This window comes from Silene latifolia, chromosome 3 (assembly GCF_048544455.1).
Source record: "Silene latifolia isolate original U9 population chromosome 3, ASM4854445v1, whole genome shotgun sequence".
In the NCBI taxonomy this organism is placed as follows: domain Eukaryota; kingdom Viridiplantae; phylum Streptophyta; class Magnoliopsida; order Caryophyllales; family Caryophyllaceae; genus Silene; species Silene latifolia.
Window position 1 is genome coordinate 3,820,048 of NC_133528.1, and position 21,571 is coordinate 3,841,618.

At 35.1% G+C, this 21,571-nt stretch overlaps 1 protein-coding gene and 1 long non-coding RNA gene across 14 annotated transcripts; both read left to right on the forward strand.

The window, feature by feature from the left end:
- Nucleotides 1-6,034: 6,034 nt before the first annotated feature.
- Nucleotides 6,035-15,059, forward strand: LOC141646812 (uncharacterized). Of its 13 annotated transcripts, none has more exons than XR_012545627.1 (12): nucleotides 6,036-6,343; nucleotides 6,742-6,789; nucleotides 7,035-8,662; nucleotides 8,796-8,847; nucleotides 9,163-9,234; nucleotides 9,395-9,474; nucleotides 9,727-9,851; nucleotides 10,443-10,834; nucleotides 11,331-11,405; nucleotides 11,525-11,590; nucleotides 11,674-11,760; nucleotides 14,569-15,059. It is a non-coding gene; the product is annotated as an uncharacterized LOC141646812 (long non-coding RNA). The 13 variants fall into 13 exon arrangements; XR_012545631.1 differs by having other exon boundaries at nucleotides 10,520-10,834; XR_012545624.1 differs by lacking the exon at nucleotides 9,727-9,851 and having other exon boundaries at nucleotides 6,039-6,343; nucleotides 7,035-8,262; nucleotides 8,425-8,662; nucleotides 10,414-10,834.
- A 588-nt stretch (nucleotides 15,060-15,647) lies between these two features.
- LOC141646813 (uncharacterized) lies at nucleotides 15,648-17,823 on the forward strand. The gene is made up of 4 exons (XM_074454777.1): nucleotides 15,648-15,720; nucleotides 16,348-16,596; nucleotides 17,095-17,343; nucleotides 17,445-17,823. Exons 1-4 carry the CDS (start codon nucleotides 15,718-15,720, stop codon nucleotides 17,454-17,456), a joined length of 513 nt encoding a protein of 170 aa, XP_074310878.1. The 5' UTR covers nucleotides 15,648-15,717; the 3' UTR covers nucleotides 17,457-17,823.
- Nucleotides 17,824-21,571: the final 3,748 nt, after the last annotated feature.

Genomic DNA, 21,571 nt, shown 5'->3' on the forward strand with positions numbered 1-21,571 from the left:
TGGGGAATAAAGTTTATTATGGATACGATAATCTTGCTATAAAGGTATGTTTATATTTAGACTAATTGTTGCTTTGCGTGCGGTCCCTTAGTTTCGAGAAACCAAATTGAGTTACTAGGGTTTCTACTAGAAGTCAACGAGGTTTATATGGAGGATTACAAATAGTAGTTCTAAAGATACAAGATAAGTCCAATATATAACAAACCCTAATCTATTTACACATCGTCTCATAATCTCTTATGCCTCGAAATACTTGCCACGTTAATGACAATCACAATTAATGGGGAGTGATTTCCAATGCACTCGTCGGTCATGGTTTAGACATTACTAGTCTTGTTAAGATTATTGAAGGGAGACAATAATAAGGGAGATTATATTATTGATAGTTGTTGTACATCGATATGGTGAGATATTTATAATACCTCCCAACTTAATGAAACCCTAACCCTAAAATGGTCAACCCTAATGGTAGTCGGGTCTAGTATAGGCCCAATATCCTAATACCCTCCCGCAATCGTAAAGGCAGTGTATTACGAACTTTACGATTGGAGAACAAGAAAAATACAAGTAGATAATAATTAAAATAAAAACATGGATTTTCAAATCTTCACGAATCTTCTTTATGAAAAACTTCTCATCGTCGCAAGGCAATAGATATTGCGTATAGGACTCGCCAGACACTTCTTTTTGGGTGCGTATAGGACTCGCCAGACAATTTCTTGCGTAACTCGCCAGTCTTTTTAGGTGCGTAACTCGCCAGTTTTTTCAGTGCATAACTCGCCAATTTTTTTCAGTGCGTAACTCGTCAGTTTTTTTCAGTGCGTAACTCGCCAGTTTTTCTCAGTGCGTAACTCGCCAGTTTTTTTTTTCAGTGCTACCTTAGTCAGAATTGATGATTTTCGAAAGAGAAGAATCACGATTTTTTTTTTTTTTTTAGGTTTGGGCAATTTATTCTAGGTAAAAAAATGGAAAATCGAAACACAGCGCACAACATTAGCACCTCATCATCAGTCATCCCTTCAATAAGTAATGATGAGATGAAAACAAATCATATGAATGAATGAATATGGCTGTATGCGCATACAATTATCGGCACTGATATTTTGAGAGTTTTTTTTTATTTTATTTTTTTTTAACTCCCGCCGGAGGGCACCGTAATTCATTAGTCCCTCCGGCAGGGCGGCGGAAGATCGTTTTTAGGCCTCAAGAGCGTGAGGCTCTGATACTATGTTAGATTTTATAAGGGGAGAGTATTTCATAAGATACGATTTATATTATTGATAAACTTGTGATATGATATGTATACATAAGACCGTATTTATAATACTAGCTCAAATCTTAACCCTAGATCTAGAATATTGTCCGTACTAACTTATTATGCAAGACAGTAATATAATACTTCTATAACTTATACAATAAGATATATGGTATATTCTCATATTATACCATATCTCTTATTTCCTTCCTATGTTAAATTCAACAACGGGCCTGGGCCGCACCCAAACTGAGGAGAAAGAGTCCACAACTTAGGCCCAAGAGGGTTCCACTCTAAAACCAATTGACAATAGTGGGAGTAGCCCCTTGCCTTATAAAGTGGTAATTCTTCTCCTCTTTTATCAATGTGGGACAACCCTTACATGTGGAACTTTTGGTTTTCTTCACATTATTATTGATAGTTGTTGTTTTACATCGATATGGTGAGGTATTTATAATACCTCCCAACTTAATGAAACCCTAACCCTAAAATGGCCAACCCTAATGGTAACCGGGCCTAATATAGGCCCAATATCCTAATAATGAGCGATATGTATAAAGACATCCCATATCATATTCGTACACTCACAAATCCAAAAAAAAAAGGAATAATTTAACATTTAACTTCTCAATAAGTTTCCCATAACATAAATAATTTGCGGTAAAAAAGTCTAAGACAATGTACTACTCCCTTCATACCACACTCAATGTTGTTAGGATCGTGATTCTACTTTGAATCGATGAGGTGATTAGGATCGAATCGGTAGGATCGGATCGTAGAATCGTAAGATCCTACAAATTAACTAAAATACATAATTGTGTTATCAAAATACGTTAAAATCTTGTGTTTAAAGTTTAAACACACTATTATCTTAGCATGTGTTTACAATTTTTTCCCCTTTATAGTAATTTTCTATTTTAAAATCTATATATAAAATTTTAGTAACTGAAAAAATTGAAATTTTAGTAATGTAGGATTGAGTCGTATAATCGTAGGATCGGGTTAAGATTCTAATTTAAAAAAAAAATTGAGGCAATTTGACTCGTAAGATCTTACAAAATTAAGATCCTACCTAGGATCGGGATCGGTCACCACTTTTTGGTTCGTAGAATCGTAAGATCCACGATCCGGATCGAGAGTAACAACAATGACCACACCAATACTAACATGGATCCACTTTTTTCTTTTCTCCTCACAAAAAGTGGGTTCATGTTACCATTGGTGTGATATGGAGAGAGTAGTATAAAATATAATGTACTTTTTTATTTGCGGTAAAAAAAGGTTTGAGATAATAATAATAATAATAATAATAATAATAATAATAATAATAATAATAATAATAATAATAATAATAATAATAATAATAATAATAAGGGTTATTTGTTAACTTATATACTCCCTCCGTACTATACAAATGATAACGTGGTAAAAAATTGGGTTTTTAAGAAAATAAGGTAAAACAAGGGGTAAAGAGGGAAGAAAATAGGTGGGATATGTAATTGTGAGTTTAATTGTGAGTTGGTAAGTAGAGTATGTAGTGACATTTTATGTAAATAATCTAAATATCAAATGGGTATAAGGATAATTTGGTAATGTTATGGGCTAAATAAAGAATGTTATCATTGGTGTGGTACGGCCGTATTAGGTAAGTGTTACCATTGGTCTGGTACGGAGATAGTATAAAGTAATGTTATTCAAACATGTAAATAAAAGAAAGCGTAAAAACGATTTTTTTAAAAAAAATGTAGGAATTAGAGACGTATTTAACGAGTAAAATCAGAGGCTTAATTTTAGATTTATGCTTATTCATAGATATGATTTACTCAATCATGGACATAAATGATCATTACACCTTTATCATTTTACGAGTGAATTTGGTAGTTTTTAGAAGAGGATTAAGGAAAAGAAAAAAAATGGTAAAGAGGTCTATAAAAAAAGTAAAAGGTATCCATAAAAAAGCAACTACCTAATTTTACTCTTTTACTAGTTTTATACCCGTGCAAAAAATGCACGGATCGTAATACGAAACGCTATCATTAAATACGTGGACATATAATTGAGCGTGATTAAGTATTCAATACCGTGACAATATAAATAGTCCATATTTAGAAATTCGAATATTTGATAAATATTAGATTTGAATATAAGATAATATACAACCGTATTTTATTAAAATTATATTAAAGGTATTTGACATGTTAGACCCGTTGAATATAACTAAATTGCAACATTTTATGTAAATTGTGACATTTTAAATTATATTTTTTTAATAAAAATAATTAAAATATGAATAAGAGATAGGAGTAAGAATCAAAATTGGGTTGAGGAAAGAGGTTAATTAAATGGAGAGTGCTAGGGCGACACCGGGTGTTACCGAGTTTCGGTAACACCCTAATAAAAAATAGAAAAAAAATAAAAATTTAAAAATTATTTTAGTTTTCGCGCCAATATCGTAAGGATAAAATCGTAATTCACATTCAATTATATTAATAAAATAAAAAATAAAAAATACTCATTAAAATAAACTATATCTAATATAATAAAGCAATACAAATCATAACAAAAACATTTTTATCTTCAACAAATCTTACCTAACCGTTTAACAAAAAAATAAGAGAGAATTCTATTGTCAAATGCGAGATGACGAATACCTTACGGAAATTTCCTATATTGAATTTATAATTGTGAAGGTAGGTAACGGTCGAGATATATTCCTAATGTAATATGAGATCAATGCTGTAGTTAATTGAGTTCAACTAGATGTATGATTTCATGTAGTCAATTTGAATTGAAGACTACATATTTGCCGTCTCAATTTCCACCATTTTTTCGAGTTCTTTCTCCATTTACTATTTAGGCTAGCTTAAGAGGTGCGATATTCGTTTCTACCCGTCCTACCGACATCCTTACAATCTCGCTCCGCCACTGCTCATAGAATATAATATGTAAATAAATGACCGAGATGAAAGGAATATAATATAGAATATGCTTTAATTCTTCTATTTTCTGGACTTGTTCTATAAAACAATAAAACGCTCTAATAGAAATATTGATTTCCGTCACTTAAATACGTAAAAAGTCGTATTATTAAAATAATAGAAATATTGGACTCGAATGATCAGTAACATACCGGTATTGTTCCAACAATATCGCACACTAAAATCCCACAAAATCTTTTCAGCAGATTTTTAACAATTTATGATTATCATAATTGTTAAATTAATTAATTGTTAAGTTCCTAAACTACCCTTTTGAAATAATAAGTTTGAAATTTGAATTTTAATGGAGGGAAAGCAAAATACATATGTAAATTACAATAATACCCCGAGTGTCGCACACTTTGAGTAATACCCCGTGTCGCCATCTCATTTTCCTTAATTAAGTATTATGAGAGACATGGAGGGGTCCACATGTAGACTCAGCAGCCAATCAAAAGCCAAGAAAAAACTTGACTTTTATACTACACAAATTCTTGTTTGTGACGGCACATATCCGTCACTCTTGAGTGACGGATACCATTTTACCTCACAAAGTACCCACTTTTTCTCTCTCTGCAACACTATTCATGTGGTCCCATTTCTCCACTAACCCATTTTGTTACCATTTTAACTCACATAATACCCGCCACAAATGGTAATCCGTCATAAGGGAGACCAATTGTTTATACTATGTGGATACTCGTATTTAGCAGTTTCATAATCTAGACGTGGTGGTTTTCGAGTTATTTTTGGCACGTTGACAAACAGCATATGGTGGCTTTGTCGTAACCTTCCTGTCATTTTTACTTGTCGAACTAGACACGTGGTGGTTGTGGATTGGTACCACTTTTGTATGATTAAATAAGTCAGAAAAAGAAAAGTCCAATTAAATTTAATTTAACGCATGAAAAAACGTTCTTATTATTATCCAAAATGGAATAATCCTCGTTAAAACCAGGGAATGGATCATCCCCATTTCCTCTCACAATCTCCTTAAATAATAATTTCCTCTTTCATCCTCATTTTCCTTTATTTTTATGCGTAAATTTAGAACTGTTACATGTTGTTAATATGCGATCCGGGTCATTAATAGATACTTGCCTCTCAATTTCTTTTGAGGAAATGGAAAGAAAATAGGCTCTTAAAACTAAGATCCCGGTTACTTGTTATCCTATTCTATTTAACATCCATGTACATCAATCAAACCACTTGATCACAAGGATCGAGCCAAAGTAGACCCTCGTTGGGAAATTCTCTCAAATTTACCATACAAAAATAATGGAGCATTCTACAGATAATTTTAAACAAAATTTAACAGCAAGCTAATACTCCTTTTATTCCGGTTACTTGTTATCCTATTCTATTTTGGGGTGTCGTAGTGAATTGTTGCCCTTTCTATTTTGGGAATGTATTTGATGAATAATTTGATCTTTCACACCCAATTTGATCTACTTGTCATCTAATAATTGGCCCCCTCGTGTTTCTTTATTCTTTGTGCCAAAATCAAAGAACAATAATTGACCGGGAGGGAGGGAGTAATAAATTGAGATAAAATTTAGGGTTAATACCTACAACAAAACCGTTCCAAACCGAAATATCATTATAAAATAGTGTTTGTAGAGAGAAATCATCTCAAGTTAGGCAAATTATATTTAAAGTGGAGAGATTAAGCCGGGCCAAATATGCTCTTGTGCGATGTATAATACAAAAACAGAATCCATACTCTTTTAAAAGTCCAAAGGTGTGCTACTGTTCCTGTAACAGTACTTTTGAGCATTTTTACCCATTCTGCCCTTACCTTTACTTCTTATTACTTCCGTGCCCTTTTTTCTTGGCTCAACTAAAGTTCTCCCTCTATTTCCTCCTCCTTCCTCTTTTCGTGTTCCAAGCTGCTCATCATTCTCCATTTTTATATCCTCTATATTTCTTCATTAACACTGTACCAATCAATTATTATATGGCCAAATCACCCGTTTTGTAGGAACCCTAACCTTACCCTAACCAAAACAATCACCATAATTGCTCTTCCTCTTCCAGAAAGCAGTTCACTTATCGAATCGACAACCATAGCTATGACGAATTCAATCCGGCTGATACGAAGACGTAGCAGGTTAGTTATCCTGTTCACTATTCTGAATTTCTAACTATTAAGGTGATTATTGATTGTGAGTTAAAGTAATTTCGAGTTTATTTTTGGGTTTAAATTGATTGCATGCAATTGATTTGGGGTTTTCTTAGGTTTAAATTGATTGCATGCAATTGAATCCGGGTGATTTTCCTGCTGTTTTTTCCAATTTTACCCCTGTCTTTTTTCTATACTCTTTATCGTTCTTTCCTCCTCTTCTCTCTGATCATTTTCTCTTTCTCTTTACTTGATGCGATTTCTCTTTCTTTATGTGTACCAATTTATCACCACCATTAAGCTATTTCCTAATTTAATTTCTGGGTTTTGTGGGCGTGATAATGTACCCTGCTGAATCTTTCTTCCGTTTCTCTTACTCATTAAAGCAACAACAATGGCGATCAAGAATGGAATCTGTCACCAACAAGTAGCAGGTTAGTTGCTCTGCTGAATTGTGTGATTTCTTCCTATCTGTTATTGATTTGTGAATTAAATTACATAAGTTAGGGTTTAGTTTTGGGTTTAAATTGATGACATGCAATAATTTGGGGCTTTTTTGGAGGTTTTAATTGATTGCATGTATTAATTTGTGGCTCAAAAGGGTATCCACAGAATCACACCAACAAAGTTAATTATTTTTATTAATTTGATTCTTACATTTTGTTTTGTGCAATTACAGTTGTTGAAAATGGCGGGAACCAGTGCCTTCGATGCCGGAGGCATTTAAGTTGACAAATGACTAGGTATTTCTCTCTTCATCTTTTTGCTCTTGTTGTACGGTTGGCTATCACCTTCTCTAAACTTCATGATTTGATATTCCTTTGATACTCCAATAACAATTAGTACTAATTAACGCCGTGGAAAGTGTGATGTTTTTGTTTGCTTTTTGCTATACACAAGTGCTAATCGTGATTTCATCTAACATTCCATGATTTCCATGGTACGTTTGATTATGTAGCGATTCTTGGTGTCTTATCTGTTGATAATTCACCATTACGCTGTTTTTATTACTACTAATAATTATCATTATGCATATTTATTTGACTATTTTACGGACTGAATTCACGTGGGTTAGTTGTTTCATTATTTTGTACCTGAGATTTGCGGGAACCGATGCCTTCAATGCCGGAAGCAGTCATAAACAAATATGCATTAATCAAAAGGCATTTTTGCTGCCACCCTTCATTCGGTCCTCTCACAGAACTCGAAATTAGTGTTTTAGTCCTATAAAATGTTATTTCTTGTAGTTTTGCCGTTTTTTAGTCGTTGGCTGGATATTGGAGGTAGGGACAGGCCCCAGTAAGCTGCTAAAGTCCAGAGTATATGAAATCAAATGTGGATATTGCAGGCAACAAAAAGGCTAAAGCAATAACACGAAATAATACTATCAATAAGAATCTAGACATTGGCTAACTTGAGTATATTACCTCCATTGTATCTTCAAGCTTATACGATTATGTTTTCTCTTTTTGCTTTTTTACACGGAGTCGACAATGCTACTTTTCTTAGGCTGATCGTTTACTGATGCCTGTGTTGGCTGCTTCAGGGATTGTTTCATGTTTGCATATTGTTCTCTGGTTGTTTAGATCAATTGTATTCGGTACTAAGTTTAACTCTTGTCACTACAATGGGGATAATGCTTAAATTTGAAATTAGTTGCATGACATTAGGGACAAAAAATTTTGTTTTGCTTTTGGTGTAAGAGCAGCAGTGGACAAGAGCCCCAGAGATTGTGTTATTGTACTTTGTTGGTGACTGTCTCGACGATATTAACTGCGGGTTTCAAGCTCGATTAAGGAGGAGATTCGTGATAAACTTATGGCAGCCAATGTAAAAAAAGGTTGTACTTCATGGCATTAATGCAAGTTTAATGGAAATAGAATTGGAGGTAGGAACAACTACATTAGGTAAGAAATTTGTTACAGAATTATTTGTTACAGTAATCATGTATTTAAAGTAATCAAGCAAGGTTAATTTGCTCAATCTCTCAATTGATTTCTATAGGTAGCCAATTTAGAAAGTCATTTTACTTTATTTTATCATAATCCAAAAATTATCTCCTAACACAGTTGCTTCTTTCATCCGTGAACAACTCCATTACGAGACATATCTCTGTATATGCCTATTGTCGTGCTATATGTCATGACTTTCAAGAATCTGCTTCCAAGATCGACATTTGGTGCCCAGATGGTGGACCTTGGAATACCGTAGATTGTTCATAATATGAAAGCTTATGCTTGGGGCTTACAATTTCTGAGTTCATTTGAGGCGGCTTTGGAAGGGAGAACAAGATTCCAGTCTACGGAGGTGAGAGTGGCGGCGAAAGCAATTTTCTACGGTTTTATCTTGCTCATTTTTTATTCCTCATTTGATTTCATATCGGAATATAGGTTTTTGTTTGAACTCTTATTAATTGCAGTTTGTTTTTTGATGTGTGTAGTGTGCAGTTTCAATCGGCATTGGAAGGGAGAACAAGATTCCAGGCTATGGAGGTGAGAGTGGCAGCGAAAGCAATTTTCTACGATTTTATCTTGCTCATTTTTTATTCCTCAATTGATTTCATTTCTGTGCCATGTTCTTTTTTTTGAGGGTATTATTCGCGTCCGTTTTCTACCTATTGGTTTCATCTATGTTGTCTCTCAAATGAAATAATCCGTGACAAGAAGAAGAACAAGCTAACCTGATATTTTAAAGGTTGTCACAAATGAGCAGTCGTGTTCCGGCATTATTGGCGCTTATGTTTGACTCTTGATACTTGTTTCACTTCTGCTAATTTAACTTATTCAGTTTTGAATTACCGTTTCCAGACCATCCAAACTGGTGAAGCCGAGGTGGCTATTTCAAACACTGAAGGAAGTTTGATTGCTTGTGACAACATGGTACTCTTAGCTACTTGAACGAACCTTTTTTTACTTTCTAAAATATATAGTACGGAAACCACATTGAAGGGCTAACATTACTGATTTCGCATAAGCACTCTTTTTCAGGTTGCTTCTCTAATTTTTGTATCAGATGAAATTAATGACATTTCAACTGCAGGATCTGGATTGGAGGTTGAAGAATTATCTTCTTCCAGAGTACCTGCCGCTTCTCCATCAAAATTGATGTCAGTTGAAGAAGTAAGTGCATAATGAAAGTTAATTAACTTTAGTCGATGTTAATTGGATCATTCGTCATTGTTTTTCGTATAAATGTTGGTGATATGTGAAGCATTCGTAAGCTCAATGGCTTATATTTTTTCTTTTAAATCTGAGATAAGTAGAATTAGATTCAAATTCTTTACTACATCTCTTGGATTTCTTATCTGGTTGCATACGTAGATAATTAGATGATTCAACAAAGAAACCTTCTTATGTAAAACCTTGTGGTAGGGCTGCGGAAACTGTTAGTTCTACTTGTCCCTTGCATCATAGTGATGAGTATTTACCAGTTGCAAAGATTCAGGATGGTACATTTTTTGGGGAACTCTCTACTTCTCAGACAAATTCATCTAGAGGTTAGCATTACCAGCTTATGGATAATGCTATAATTTTGTTGTATAAGATCAATGGTTCAATCGCATTTTCGACCGTGCAGCATTATATTACTTATAAGCTATACTCAGTTTGGAATGAGAATATCCCTATGGCTTCTTTTTCGTCAGTTTCAGTGAGAGGGGGCGAAGGCCTGGCGCGAGGTGACCGGGGGCATACACGACCTTCTACGCAAACTTAACTTGTTTCTGTATTTTGTGGGTGGGGCGATTGTGTCTGTATTTTGTGCTACCTCAATCTCATTTTTATTACCCTCATGATGTTCGATGGTCAACCGTTATCAGTTTTCACCACAATTTTCCCTAAATAGTTAAATTACTTGGTGAAATTTATCATGTTTAATTTATCTCAACTGTTAATTTTCATATCATCAATTTTTTGAAAGGCGTCAAAGTTGACAACGGTTATCGCTAAAGTCAAATGAGGACAATATAAAAAAAATGGAGAGAATATTTCTTAATGGTATGGTAATTGATGTATCATTATCTGATGCATCATGTTTCTAATTTCATACTCCTATTTCAGCATGTCTAATGTAACTTGTTGCAAAAAAGCTCTCAGCCATCCATCGAAGACACTACAAAGTGGCAGCATCTTCGATTCTTGACGGTGGTCATGGCTTTCTTTACAGCTCTGATCGGCATCATTCGATTTGCAACTCTAAAAGTGTGGAGGGGCTACCAGTCTGATTTCATATCTTCATCGCAACATCCCAGATGTGATTGATGGGTCAATTCCCAAAGAAGATTTTGGACCTCCAACGGGTTTGCAGCTCGCGTATACAAATCTGTTCTCACGTACACTAAGAAGGCTTACCGAGCTAGAAGAGAAGGTGGCTACTTTACAAACTAAATTTATGCAAATGCCCTCCGAGAAAGAGGACCTGTTAAATACTGCAATATGTCGACTGGACGCATTAGAAGCAGAGTTAATTTCCACCAAAAAGGTATTCACCCTTTTCCATCTCTACTCCATTATAAACTAAGGATACAGTGAGAAAAACCTTTTGCTGCTTGTGAATGTATTTCCATGATTTGAAGAATTTACAAACATGTCTCAAATCTTACCTGCAAATGGCGAATCTTAGAGCAAAAACAAGGGGACCAATGTTAATCCCCTTGCCTTGGGATTTAATATTCACCACTCAACTAATAAGCCAGAAGGGCTCTAACAATAATCTATATATTCAAATGCATATGAACTTAAAAAAGGCAGCAGGGGCCGCACCCCTCCCGCTAAAGCCATGATCCGTCATTGGCCGTACAATTTGGTAACTCTCTTTGAATTAAACTTGTCCGTAAAAATGATTTGCATATAATGTCCTTGGAAGAGTTGGATTTCATCTGACTGAATAATCAGATGTGAGGTTTATTTTAATCGTGCTCAAAGCTGGTTAAAAGCACTTCCATCATTTTAAATTTATACGGTGATTTTATAAAAAGGCGCTGCAAGAAGCTTTTATGAGGCAGGAAGATGTTCTGGCATACATAGATGCAGAAGCAGCAGCTAAGCGTGGGGTGAGTCCTTCGAAAAAAATGATGGCATAATTCTTTAACCCGGGATCTTACAATAAATTTGGAACGAGGTAAAGTTGTATGATGATCCTTGACTCTTACACGTGAATTACTTTTTTAAGGTTGAAATCGACAAGAATTAGTACCATTTAAGGGCCGCAAACATTCTAAATGAAGTTGAAGCTGAGGCAAGTCTCACAACCATCCGTTAATTATTTTTTCCTTTTTACTGTAGTAATCAAATCACGAGTTCTTCTTGTCTCTGTTACAGTTGGTGTAAGAGAAACAGCAGAAAGAGGTCACTCCTATCCTTTCAACGGTGAACAACTCAGAGAAGAAGATGTACTACTTGGCTGAAGTATGTAAATGTTATCCTTAATCTTGTACAACTCTACCTTTTTTCGCGCGTAAGCATTCATATCTTTGGTGCACATAGTAGTGTTAGTTTTTTGTTTTCAAATTTAGAATGCAAATTCTATCTGACAAGCCTTTTAATTATAGAAAAATGCTTCTGGGTAAACCAGGCCCAACAGTCAAGGCTATCGTTTTGATTGCATAAGGGACCAGTGCGGCTACTTAAAATCGAAATTGTTAAACTATCTTGAACTTCTGGAATCGGTGGCAATTAAACCCGTGATCAATCATGTTGACATGATCAACTAATCTGTGAATGTTGTTTTGTCAGCCAGTCAGCCTCTGTATTAGTGAGACTACGTAGTAGAAGTCATAAAATATACAAAAGTAGAGACTAGATATGATAATCTCTGAGAAACGATAATGCAGGTTATGTTGATAACGTAAGTAGAAGTCATAAAATATACAAAACAAGAGACTAGATATGATAATCTCTGAGAAACGATAATGCAGGTTATGTTGATATGGTTTTCGGCATTGTGTTGTGTTTGGGAGTGTGGGTAGGGGAAGTTGGATAGGTGATGTTGTGTGATGTGATACAGGAATGAGCTTGGGATACCTACCTCCATTGTCGCAAAGATCTAAGATTTCATATATAGAAACTAATTCTCTTATGTCAAAACATTTTCATAATTTATCTAATCCCGTTATAACTTCGGCAAATCTCTACACTAATATGAGGGGGAAGGGAGGAGATTGATAGGGAGATAAGGGAGAAGAGGGAAATGTCGGGAGAGAGGAGGAGGAGGGAAATGGAGGAAGAGGAAGAGTAGAATAAAAGAGTGATAAGAACACTATTAATAATTTTTATGATCCAAAGTAAAGTTTTTAAACTGTTCTTTAAAAATTTTGAGATTTCGACAAATTTTTAGAATAATAGGGCGCAAAAAATTCACAAATTTAAAAGGACCTTTTACAATATCAAAACATAGCACATAGGAGGACGATAATAAGGGTGGAGGGGAGGAGGTGGGAAGTGAGAGAGGAGGAAGAGGAAAGGGAAGAGAGGAGAGGGAATAATAAGGGACCGGGATGGTGGGTGGAGAAAAGAGGAAGCAGGGGAGGAGGAGTAGGTGGTGTTTTTGGATGCTCTGCTTATAATGGTTTTTTTTATTATTAAAATACATTGTTATTAAAGGGATGACTTACGTTGTGGCCACTGATATTGATGTGTTGTTTAGAACTGTTTTTTTGAGCTAGCTGATAGAGACTCATTAGTGAGTGGTTCAAAGCCAACAAATTTTTTTAAATGATTTGGATGGGAAGACAAAAAAAACTGATGGGTTTAGTTCCAGCTCCATTAATATGGAAATTTTAGATGGTTCCATAATTTAGGTGGAAAGATTAAGACTGCTTCAAGTTTGATTGTTAACTATTGCTAGAAGGAGCAAAGCAAGCCTAGGTGATTCATATGAGGGCTTCCATAGTGAGGGATTTATGGGAGTTTATGTTCGTAGGGATTGAATTTTTTAGTTGCAAATCATAAAAGACAGTAAAGTCAACAATAGTTGTGTAGACATATACTAGGTCGTCTTCTCTTCTGCTGAAGTTGCAGGTTGCTCGAATTTTGTTTTTTTACCCAGGAATGTATAGGCTCTAATTTACTGAAAAGTTGCTTTAAAGGAGGGGGGGGGGGAGAGAAATGAGGAGGGCGAGGGGCAAGGGGAAAGGGGAGTAGGAGGATGAGAATGAGGAAGGGGAGAGGCTAGAAAGAGTAGAAGGATGACGATGGGGACGACTAGAAGTAAGAAAGAGTAGGATGATGAGGGGATGTAGACGGAGGAAGGATAGCCTTTTTTATTTAGCCTTGTCATTCTTTGTGATATTGTTGTAATTTTTAGGAAAAATTCAAAATTACACCCTTATATGTACACTTTTTACAAAGTTACTCCCTTTTAAAATAAAATTTCAAAATTACTCTTGTAAGAGAGTTCTGATCAAAAATTATTACCAAGACCCATCTCAAGTCATAATTAGAAGGAATTGACGAAATTACCCTTGTTTATAACACAAACCTTATTATAGTTTATCCTAATTTACTATTGATTCACTCTTAAATAGTCTCAGCCAAAATTATTCTGTTAAAATCAATTAACCTTAATCTGCTGATTTCAACTTCTTTTATCATTGCTAGCTAGGTAAGTTATTTCTATTTCTTCTATTTTACTTTGTAATTTTTTTTTTATGTTCATTAATTACCTTCCTTTGCCAATTGGTTTGAGACTGATCAAACCAATAAAAATACGTACACCTTCCTTTGTCACTGGATTGTAAATTTGGCATGCTTCCAATCTTCTACCTTATTTATCTTTACTCCAAGAAGTTAGCTTAGAAGCTACAAGACCACAAAAGCACAATCTTGGACCATCACAACTACAATGAGAATTTGAGTGCAAGTTAGAACTTGACAATGATTTCATATGGAGGAAGAGAAGAGAGAGAAACGAGTGTAGGCAGAGAGAAAGAAGGTGTAAGCCAGAGAGAGAGAGGAGGGACATATTATAGTAAAAACAAGGGGTAAAATATGAAGGAAATTATAAGAAATTTGAATTTAGTCGGAAAATTGGTCTAATTATGACCTCAGTTGGGTCTTGGTACCAATTTTTTATCGGAACCCTCGTATAAGGGAGTAATTTTGAAATTTTGTTTTAAAAGGGGGTAACTTTGAAAAAAGTGTACATATAAGGGTGTAATTTTGAATTTTTCCTAAGTTTTATTGTTTTTTGTTTTGATTTTGAATTATTTTGGTCAGGATGGGCACAAAGTTAGGTCATCAATGAAAGCAAAAGCTTCCCCAAAGATAGTGGTGGCATCGACAAGGAGAACGGAATGTTTGGGCGACCATTGTATAAATATGCAGGATGTGAATTCGTATGCGCCAGCGAGGAAAGGTTGGGCTTAGTTTCGTGCACGATGTTGCAGCCTTCATTGTCCAATGTGGGATAAGTTGCTATTGGAACTCTAGAGTACAAGAAATGAACCTATAAAAGCTACCTTTTTCTTATGATCCATGTCGAGTGTTTTAGTGCTAATCTTTTTGTTTGTTTATTGCACTATGATACCCCTCGACGATAATGTCAAGGTTGGAGTTTTTCTACAGTGCTATTTTTTTTGTTAACCTACAAGTCATAAAATTTTTTTGGTCATTAGTTCAGCATTCAGTCTTTTCGTGGGGTTATCCCATTCTTTAAATTGAGAAAAAGGATACTATTGTCTATGCCTTAGTGGCACTGTTATTTCACCTAATAATTTTTATTGTTCTCTATTATATTGCATTAGACATCGTGTTTTCAAGCATCTTCGTCCGTTGTGTAATAACTAATTAACTACTATGCTTGGTCCACGATTTCTAAATATGTGAAGGACCATGTCCCTTTATGTTGCTATACTCTCGACTTGCTTCCACTTGGCATTTTGCCAAATTGGGGCACCGCGCCCGATAGGGCGCGGTGCAACAACTAGTATATAAAAAAGTAAAAGATTTGTCATATATGCCCACGTGAAAGACTAGCTGTTCAAGTTAAGCTTAGCAACCACCTCAAAAAAATGGCACGAACGTAGCAACCACCACGAGGTTTGGTCTTTTGTTTGTTTGTTTGTTTGTTTTAATATACAATTGGTCTCCCTTGTGACGGGTTACCATTTGTGGCGGATATTTTGTGAGTTAAAATGGTAACAAAATGGGTTAGTGGAGAAAGGGGACCACATGAATAGTGTTGCAGAGAGAGAAAAAGTGGGTACTTTGTGAGGTAAAATGGTATCCGTCACTCAAGAGTGACGGATATGTACCGTCACAAATGAGATTTTGTGTTTAATATAAATACTCCACATTGTTGTAGCAAATTCATCACACAATCTACAAATAATTTCCTCGATTAAAGCTTAGCAACCACGTCAAAAAATGGTACGCATAAACATAACTAGCTTAATGATTGTATACTTGCATAGTAGTTTTTTGTCAAATAGGTGCATAGGGTACATTTAATTTATCGTCTCGTCCAATCGAGTTTGAAAATAGATCTAAACTGTTTTTTGCATGTTAACGTCACTATACTTTCGTTTAATGACACTGAAATACAAGTATAATAACGGCCGTAGAGCTAGCCAACAGCACGGGCAAGCCCGCCCCGCCCCACCCCGCCACTCCACACGGCCCGCCCCTGACCAGCCCGACCCGCTCCTTCCCATGGCCTGGCCCAGGTTCAGTTTTCCCAGCCCGACCCGTCTATTTTAGGAAAAAAATAAGATTTATGTTAGGCCCGACCCACCTCTAGCCTGCCTCGGGCCCAGGCCCGGGTCATGCATGTCCCAGCAAGGCCCTCCCCCTGGCCTGGCTCGGGTCTTACCAGAACGGCCCGGCTCATCCCTTAGCCAGCCCGGCCCGAGTATAAGTCTAAACGGCCGTATCTTACTACACTTTCGGTCTCTCACAAACTTGAGTGACATTTAGTCATTTAATAGTGGCGTTATACGTTTCCTTTTATAATAGTCCGAGATTTTTTTAACGATGGAGTATGTTGTTATGGTTCAGCCACAGGTATTTGAACAGTACGGGCCTTATGGTAGCCAGGAAAAGTTTACTTTCAACTTCATACTTGAAAAAGGTGATGTAATCCAAAGGCTACGTATTGAGAGTGGCTCAGTCACTGACTTTCTTGGTTTCGAAGTACTTGACACTGCTGGTAACTACACAACCATATGGACGGATGGCACTGTGACTGCCGGCAAACTCGATGACAGTACTGACAAAGGCAATCTGAGGGCCCATGAAGTTGAGACGGTACATATCAAAATTCATCCTTCTATATACTAAGAGAATAAAAAAAAAAAAAAAAAAAAAAAAAGAGAATAAAACTTCTCTAAAGTTTTTGTTCAAGCTTATATATGAAAACAAATTAGATTTTCATTTATTAGACTAATTTTCCATTTAAAATAATCTATACATATAAACTGTATCTCCTATTATTAACTTCGTGACGAAAAAAGAATTTATTAAAGTAATTGGAGGTAGTTAAAATATTTTCTTAAAAAACACTGTACATGGAATTACTCAATTCTCTTGATTAATTTTAGGAGTAATTATTTTTTTATAAAATTTCATGAGATATAAATCTAAAATCTATAATTAATACAGTAAAAATTAAAAGACATATATGTACCGCGCATTTGCGCGGGATCTAGGATCTACGCTAGTTATATCTTACATTCCTAGCTTAGGCGAATAAAATGTATTATTATTATTATTCTCACTTTAATTCGGTTGATTATTTAATAATAGCTGAATCTGAAGGGTGAGCGTATAACACAAATAAGTGGGTACGAAGGAGATTATGGTGGTACTCGTCATGTGGTACAACTCAAAATTCATACCGCTGCGCGTCCAGAAGGATATGGACCTTATGGGCGCATGGAAAATGTCACCGACACCAAGGCCTTCGAGTCTCCTGACCCATCAACTGGTCCTATTGTTGGCTTTTTTGGTGCTCAAGGAGAATTTCTTCATTCCCTTGGGGTTTCCATCCAAAAGGTAACATGAGATCGTCTTGAGCTTAAGACGATAATTTTCACCCTACGTTGCAACATTTAATGATACTAACTTGTTCAACATTTATGTCATGGTAAATTCAGGACACCGCCTAAGGACTGAAAGATTGTTCTTTCGGCTACAACAACATAATATCCAAGTATACTACGGAGTACTTATATAAATAAGGTGATTCCGTATATGAGAAGCACTGTTCGTGGGATTGTTGGTGAACGACGGTCACTATACGACTTTCGTCATCATCTTTATGGTTAATGTACTCGTGTGTTAAAGGACTTTCACATATTCGTTTTCTTTTTCGTGTTTGCTTTATTAGAATTATATATATATTTGTCAATTATGACGAATCCTCATTTATGTACTACTAATTGGGGATTAAAGTGAATCATGTAAACGATAATCTTGATATAATAAAGGTATTATATTTATATATAAACAAGTTGTTGCTTCGCGCGCGGTTCACCCTTGATTTCCCGAAATCGACTGGCCTAACATTTGGTGCATGGTGTAATTGTATTAATTTAATTGAAGTAAAGGTGATAAGATCAGCTTCAAGGCACAAATACTTCCTTTATAACCATCACATTGAGCACGAGCCCAATTTTGTGAAACTAATCCCCTATCTAAGTAAAGAATAGGTGAATCTAGAGATTTTTCCGTTTAAATTATTTAGCCTATAAATTGAGTCTAATATTTTTGGATATTCTTTATAAACGTGGGCCTTATCTATGCTCTGCAACTCTTATGCATCAATCTATGCAAATAAATATATTCTACTAGTTATTTTGATCTACTATATATTTTAGGTGTGATGTATTGTATCATATTTATTGTCAGATTACTATAGATACCTTTATTAATATTTATTACGAGTCTTAAATTTAATCATAAATTTATTTAATATTTAAGAATTATAGATTACAACATAAAATTTAAAAAGTTATTGTAATTTTTTACTTCTTAACTATTATACTCCATATTAAATTTAATATTAAGTTGCTAAATGTTAATTTTTCTACGTAAAAAGAGTTGTATAATAGTATTTGTGGACTTGAAATGGAATAGCATATATTGATAAACATAAAATGACAAATGGACGAACAAAATATGTTGACGACCACGTGTAAAAATAACCATAAACTTTTCTTACTATAAATACCCCAAATCATCGGTGCGGCATATCTATACAATTTAATTAAAAGGTTAGATAAAAGCATTAAATTAAATTACACATGGCATTAGTATTAAATTAAAATCCACATGGCTTTAGCATTAAATTAAAATACACATCACAACTCACACATTAATTCCTACACATTTTAGTCTACTACTAAATTTATTTATCTATATCTATACTATATAGTTAAAAAGCAACTTAACACATTAATTTTTTTGTCATATAGGATTATCATAGTTAAATTCTATTAATTTATATTGGTTAATATTAAGGTTATTTTAGAGTTATTTTGTTAAAACTCTCTATAAGGTTTATTAATATTTTTTTTGAAATCATAAAATCATGATTTAAACCTATACAATATAGTTAAAAGACTACTTAAAAACATTGAATTTTATTGCATGTGACATTTTCATATACAATAAAAAATTCCTTCAAAATAAAAAATTGGACGACATGTTGAGTGTTTAATTAATGAGATTTTCTATTTTCATAACCATTAAATGTTATTTCATGTGGCATTTTCATAATATCTTAATTTGTAGTATTGATTATCTCACCATTACACGTACACTTTGATCCCTTGATTCTTTTATCCTTTATACAATAATATTAAAAGACTTCTTTAAAAAAAAAATTAGAAAGCATATTGGGTACTTAATTTATGAGATTTTTCATTTTTTTTAGCCATGTATGATGTCACCTCACAACCATGTAGAAGTAATACACTAACCCTTTCACATAAATATTAAATTTACTAAAATTCTTTACAAAAGTATCATTATATATTTTGTAACATATAAGTTAAAGAAAATTAAAGTATATCATCATTATTCTTAAATTAATTGTGTATATTAAGATCTCTCCTACTACTACCTACGCATGAATAAATTTTAATCAATTCCAACATTAAGACTAATGGAATATCAACATGAAAAGCTTAGAGTCATGAACCATATAAATAATGTCATTAATAATTTGATATAATTAACCCCATTAAGACACTTTAATTTACTCATTTTATTTTTCACTATTAAGGGAATAGGAAGAGACATTCATATGTCTTTATTATAAAGTATGGATTTTTCCTAATTTTTTCCACTAACTCCTATAGATGTTGCTAATATTTTTCTTGATTATTGATCTATCTATTTTATAGCAATTTAGATGTATTTATATTTTTTGTTTTGAATAAGCTATGCATTATTATATGTTAATTTAGGTCGCTAAATATACGTTTATCAATAAAAATGCTTTGACTTTTGATATTTTGGCATTCTATTGTTAAATAAATAATTATTCATTTACATGTCTCTTATGAAGTTTTTATGACTTTGCAGATATGAGATACATGATGATAAGACAAACGACGAGTTTACAGGATGTTTGTTTAGAGAGTCCATTTATATAGTATGTGGACTTTTCTACCCAAAAGCAAATAAAATGTAACATTATATATATATGTTGGCATTCTATTGTTTAAGAAATAATTATTCATTTACATGTCTCTTATGGAGTTTTTAAGATTTTGCAGATATGAGATACATGATGATAAGACATATGACAAGTGTTCCGGGTGTAATTCCAGAGCAGTTATACGTTACCACCCGTGCTTGTAGAATGACGTCTTTAGTTGAATCCTCCTTGCGGTCTCCTGAAACGATGAACAAACTGAGGGCTCGGCTTTGGACCGAGCGAACTCACTCCGACGCCCAAGTCAGTAAACTTAGAGAGATAAGCTGTTGTTACTTGGCGAAGTATGTATTGTAGAGAGATAAGAAAGATATTACCAGATGAATAGTGATTCTTAGGTTCAATTGTGGATCATTTCCTCAATGATAGTTGAGGAGTATTTATAGACTTTCACCTTTTGTCACGTAGTGGCCAAGTGGCTAACAGGTGGAAAGACTGATCTACCCTCGGCCGAGGGACCCATGCCAGGCCGGCGGGCCCTGTTGACTCACCGCCGAGGGGTCTTGGATATGAGTTCGCGGATGTGTGCCCCGGCTGGCTAGTTGTCCCAGCCGGGACCCAAGAGACAGTGACAGTTTGCGTCGGTTAAGGCATTGTCTAAGTCGTTGACTTCTTTGTGGATATCTTTGACCTTGCTCAATATGTTGGTCGTCGTGGTGCGAAATATGCCCCATCAATTTGCCCCAGCGTAGTCTATCTTTGGTGGTATGGGCTCCGATGTATCTTTGACGTATATTCTGCGCAAGTGAAAATTTACGCCCGGCTTCTTCTTCCCCGGCATGGCTCTGCTTAGGCCGTACCATATCCCCCTCCACATGGATGTGTAATGGACATCCGATGTGGAAAAAGGCAATGACGCTGGCTTGGCCGAGACCGGGGTGGAGAGTCTTAGGTCGTTTCGATTGCCCCATGGCGGTGCTTTACGGCTTGGTTGATCATGTGGCCGGCGGAGAAACGGATACCTAGGAATTTGTTGAGGAAGATGAACAGGAGAGAGATATGAAGGGGCGTGTTGAAGACGCTTGCCACTTTGTTGCATTGATTGACGTTCAACTGTTGCAACGATTGACATTCCGTGGTTGCATGTCCGACACGTGTCTGTTTCTTTGATTGGGCGACGTTTCATGGGTCAGTGCCCTGATTGGTCCTTCTTCATGGGCTTTTCCCTATAAATAGGGCAGTTAGTCCCTGAAATTGGCCACCAATTTCATTTTCTATAAAATTTTCTTCTTTCTAGTCTTCTTTGACGAAACTTCTCTCTAGCTTTCAGACTTGTTACTCCGGCGTAACATTTTTCTTCCAGGTAATCAAATAAATTCTCTCTTTTTAACTTGTAAGTTTTGTTGTAAACATGTCTTCTGCTGGTGCCGGGCCTAGTAAGGTTGCGCCGGGGGGTTCCCCGTCGCGTCTTGATGAGGAGGAGATACTAAACGCCATCCCGATAAGGTTTGGGGGTCCTAGGTCTCCGTCTCCTGAAGTCGATCCAAAAGCTCCAGAGGGTTGGGAGGATGATGATGTTGATGATGACTGTGAGGAAGGGATTCCTTCTGGTGAAGAGAG

Coding starts and splice junctions, on each gene's coding strand:
- LOC141646813 (XM_074454777.1), top strand. Junction 16,597..17,094: donor GGGCCCATGAAGTTGAGACG/GTACATATCAAA, acceptor ATTTAATAATAG/CTGAATCTGAAGGGTGAGCG.